Below are 4,593 nucleotides of genomic sequence, written 5' to 3'. Positions count from 1 at the left end.
GTGGAAGGAGCAGCTCGGTGACGCTCTCCCCCCGCCGCCGCCCCGAGATGCGCGGGGTCAGGTTACAACCAGTTCCACCACTTCGCTCCAGGGCTCCACCGAGCTCGTTAACCTTCCCGTTCCTAGGAGGATCTGGCTAAGAAGGAGCGGGGGTGTTCGCATATCGCGGGAGGGAAGGGGGCACTGGGGAAAACCCACATAGCACGATAAAAATCTCGGGGTACCTTGTTATTCCTGCGATTTGCTAAATGACATTCATAGCCCCATCTACATTTCTACAGGCTAATCTTTCTGCTAGAGTTTTTTGAAGAGCTATTCGAAGATGAAATCCTCTGGAATTCCCTCATCTCTCTCATGACCAAACCTCTGACCAGGACAGTGATCCTCACTTACCTTTGAGAAGAACTGCAACGGATCCCACAGTTAACAGAACACCAACTCTTGGAGCCAGATAGGCTTTCTGGCCTTGTCTGAAGTCAGCAAGAGTGTCAGCTTCTTCATATGCAAGCGGATACACACTCTCCTTGTTGGGCTTGCATAGAAGTGGCAAAGTGCTGCCTGCTGCCAAACAACTGCCATCTCTGACAAACTGCATGGGCTGGGATTTCCATTTCACCCCTGCTCAAAAGGGGAAGGACAGCAAGGAAGAAAGAACCAGGGGGTTTAGGGATCCTGGTTTTATTTTATTTCTTTGAAGAGCAGGGCTTCTTTTTTTTTTTAAAAAAAAAAGAAAATAAAGATTCTGGAGTGTGGTTTTCAGACCTGATGGCATCTTACAGCTGTCTTTTGTTGTGAGGAAGTTAGTCACAAGCCTGAGACACCAGCTAGAACTGTCTGACAGAGTAGTTGTTAGAAAGTCTAGCATGATCTAAATATACTCCACAACATTTCAGAGAACTACCCCCAGACAACAGTATCACAACACACCCCAGGCTTGTTGTCATCTCCAAGGTGAGGAACCGATATAAGCCACCCATGGCCACTTGGGCCACAAAAGAGAAGATCTGCTGGTGAGGAGAGTGGAGGGAGAAGACGAGTAAAAGCTGTAGCAAAAAGCAGGGGGTAGATCCCTGGGGAAAGCCTCAGTGACTCTGTTGCTGATGAACTGGAATAGAAGCAGCTAACGCAGAGCAGCTACCTTCCCAGGCAATAACTGCAATCCCACATTTTCTCTTGCCTCTGCCTGCCAATCTGAAGGACAAGCCAGTGATCTAGCATAAGCAAAATCCATCAGGATACTCCTGCCATTTTATTGCTGTTGGCAGTCTGCTGCCTTAGACAACATCCCACTTAGCTGGTGCCTGGAGCCAGTCTCCTAGAGCACCACTCTTGGGTAGCTAAACCCCACCTTCCCCTCCAGAGACACCCTACCCTCTGTATGTGGAGCCGGTGGAACTGGTCGGCGATGCACTGTAGCTTCCGCGCGATCTGCACCTCAGCACGCGCTTCCCGCTGACCTTCCCGAGGCTCCTCTTGGAGGCGCGGATCCAACGCGAAGCCAACTGGAGGGACGTGTAAACGGTAACCAGCATGGCCTACAAAACAGACATCAGAGGGGTCATTCTTCCAGCGCAAAGAATAGCTACTCGGCGTGCTTCACAGAGGAATAGAGCTGCACGTAATCCTGAGACTTTGACTCATGTTAAAGTCCAGTTGCTGAAGCCCAAAGAATGACTGTGTACCATAAGCATGCAGTAAAACATTTGCTCAGATTTTAAGTAGATTTATATCGATTAAGCAGAGCACTGTGTTGCTTCCCATAATCAAATGACTGGCAGGATCTTAGACTTGGTTCCTTTCGCTTCTTTAGAGTTCAGCCAAGTCCTGATTTATTTATTTTTTATGACAATTTTGCAGTTTTACAAGACCTCTGCTTCAAGTTGACTCCCATTAAAGGTTGTTGTATCTTTTCTGTCAGACTATTCTCAGTTCCCTGGCATTTAGTGGGACTGATCTGAATAAAAGCTGAATCAGATACACAAAGCTGAGTGGTGTCCCATCAGTTACTAGTAAAAATACTGGATGGACATGCTACTTACTCAACAACTTTAACTCCAGTAAAGAGCCTAAAAGCTGTCTCACTAAGTGTAAATTTTTTATTTCCCTCTCTCCATGGAAAACTTCTGAGAGCCTTCCTAGGATGAGACCACTAGAAGTTAAAAAATGTATGCAAACCATAGGATATGAGGCATGGTGAGCACTTAAGCATCTAGCAGTAAAATAAAACACGACAGAATAAAGAAAAAAAGAAGTAGAGTGGGAGTATCAAGGACAGCGGAAGCAATGATCACTCCCTGGAGTGGACAAGCAAGGGTAAGAAAAATCAAGCTGTCTCTCCTGAGGGAGTAGGTCCAAAGCAAAATAATTTCAGTCCTTTAATAAAAGGCACTAATGAAAGAAACCTTGCATGACTGGGGAAGTGCTAAAGGGACAGTTTCCTTGCTGCAAAGCTGGTGACACCGGAGTGCTCTTACCATAGAAGAGTCTCCGGGGCTCTTCAGTGACTCCACAAGGCAACATAACATCCTGACTGGAAGAGGACGGGCTGAGTGTTTGAGTTGCCTTGTCCTGCTGCTCAGGATGCCTGATACCGGGACCACAGCAGTGTGTGAGGGGGAATAGTTGAAACCTCCCCAGAAGGCAGCTGTAGGACTGGTTCTGTGTGAAAATGCCAGTTGCAGTCATTTCACCAGGCTGACCTGCAAGTCCAAAGTCATCAGAGTGAAACACGTCATCGTCCAGCCCATCCAGGCTAGAATAGTCCTCTTCCAGGTAGCTGGGGCGATCCATTGCTCCTGCAATAAAGGGACATTTAAGAAAAGAGCTAAGACATAATAACATTGTCCAGAAGAGAATGCCTTCTGCTCCAAAAGCAAAACACAGCTCTTCACTCCACGCCTGCCTGCCCGCCTCCCTCCCTCCCAGTGCTGCCCATCTGCACAGGCAGGAGAGGCGAGTAACTCAGTGGTGAAGGTCAGGGCTTTGTGGAAAGTCCTAGAGTACTGGGCCAGATGGAGACAAAGTTCACACGTGTCTACGAGTCCACCCACGGCTCCAGTTCCACAACTTGCCACAAGGAGAGAGCCAACCCCCAACCTCAGCCCGTAGAAACTAAAAATGGATTGTTTTAAAAAGCAACTCCAGTCCTTCAAATCACCCTTTACCAGTCAGCTTCTTTGGGGTCTGCTCTGCTTTGGCTTTCCATGTTTGAACTTTATGGCATGCCCCATTCACTTTTTTCCCATCTGTTACTTATTGATGAAGAAAAGCTGTCGTAATCACAAGGCTGCAAGGCCAGACTTTTAAGAAACCCCAATAGCTGCAAAACTTGAGAGCTGACAAAGTCATTTCTTTGGAGCTGTCTGTAACTTCTCCCTAAAAGGGCCAACTTTCCCTTCAACTTCTTGTTTCTTCCCTCAGCTCAACACGTCCCAAACTTGGCAGCGTAATCACTTCATTACCCCTCTTACCCTCAAGCCTACATGCACTGTCAGTGCATTTGTTCCTCCTACTACTAAATAAAAAGCCATTGCTGGTGTCAGTGCTTAAAACAAGACTTCTGTAGCCACCACAGTAAATAGACTCATAGAACACACTAGGTTGGAAGAGACCTTTAAATGTCATCTAGTCCAACCTGCAATATACTCCTGAGCTCTGTTGCAGCACAAAGTTGGGCAAGAATGGGGTAAAAGCCCCATAATAAACCCTACATCACTATTTCAGAGCTCTTTGCAAACACGTAGTAATTAGAAGCAGATTTACCAAAAAAGACACAAGTCCCTTTACTGTTACCTGTGTATCTAACCCAACTGGAAGACAGTCTCCTAAGAGATCCATCTCTAGGATTTCCACCCAGTTCCAAACAAGGCAGTGAAATTCAACTCTTCATGTCTCTTCCTTTGCTCTGGTTTGCGAAGCATTTAACAGAACGGAAGACTAGCAAGAGGAATTTCAGGCCTGAAGGAGACATTAATAATAATTTTATAAAGATGTGCTCAGCGCTCCCCTTGGTGCTCCCATCTCCCCCCAGGTGAGCAGCGCTCAAAACACAAACATGCCACAGGAGGCAAAGGCATGGCGCAAGCACAAGAACCATTTGTCCAGGGCTCTAACTCGGGGGCATTACAGTTTTTTAAGTTGCAGCACCCCAGTGGTTCACTCAGCCCAGCCACAACTCCCAGAGAAGAGTTTGCAGAGCAGAGCAGGTACCAGCCCCACAGCTGAACGGTGACAGCAGAGCTGCCTTGGCACAGCACTCACAACATCCTCTTCCATGGCTCAAAGCAGCACACCAGAAGGAGTTACAGGCCCTGGGATTCAGGCACGGATGATGTCCTGCCAGCCCTGCTGTCGGATCAGCCATCACCTGACAGAAAGTCAGGGCGATAACGTGTTTTGTCTTTGCAGGAAGATTTTCCAGATCTCATCCCTCAGAGCCCCACGGGGACACGGGCATCCAGTGTGAGAAAGTGCAACAAAGGCATAAAGCCAGCCGGCAGCCCAAAGCCCGAACAAAAGAGGGCTTAGAGAGCAAGAAGTTTTACTCGACCTCCTGCAATGTGCTCCGACTGTTTTGCAGAGCTCCTGGGGAAC

The 4,593-nt window shown here is 47.7% G+C and overlaps 1 protein-coding gene across 1 annotated transcript; it reads right to left on the bottom strand.

Annotated features, from left to right (window-relative positions):
* Nucleotides 1–927: 927 nt before the first annotated feature.
* Nucleotides 928–3,864, bottom strand: BMF (Bcl2 modifying factor; the record flags this gene model as incomplete). Its single annotated transcript, XM_009866478.1, has 4 exons — nucleotides 3,793–3,864; nucleotides 2,475–2,795; nucleotides 1,372–1,535; nucleotides 928–1,043 (listed from the first exon to the last, which is right to left on the bottom strand). Coding segments are annotated over exons 2-4 (596 nt in total), but the record flags the coding sequence as incomplete, so codon positions are not given.
* Between the last annotated feature and the right edge of the window lie 729 nt (nucleotides 3,865–4,593).

Source organism: Apaloderma vittatum, unplaced genomic scaffold (assembly GCF_000703405.1).
Source record: "Apaloderma vittatum isolate BGI_N311 unplaced genomic scaffold, ASM70340v1 Scaffold44213, whole genome shotgun sequence".
NCBI lineage: Eukaryota > Metazoa > Chordata > Aves > Trogoniformes > Trogonidae > Apaloderma > Apaloderma vittatum.
This window is presented reverse-complemented; position numbering and strand designations above follow the sequence as displayed.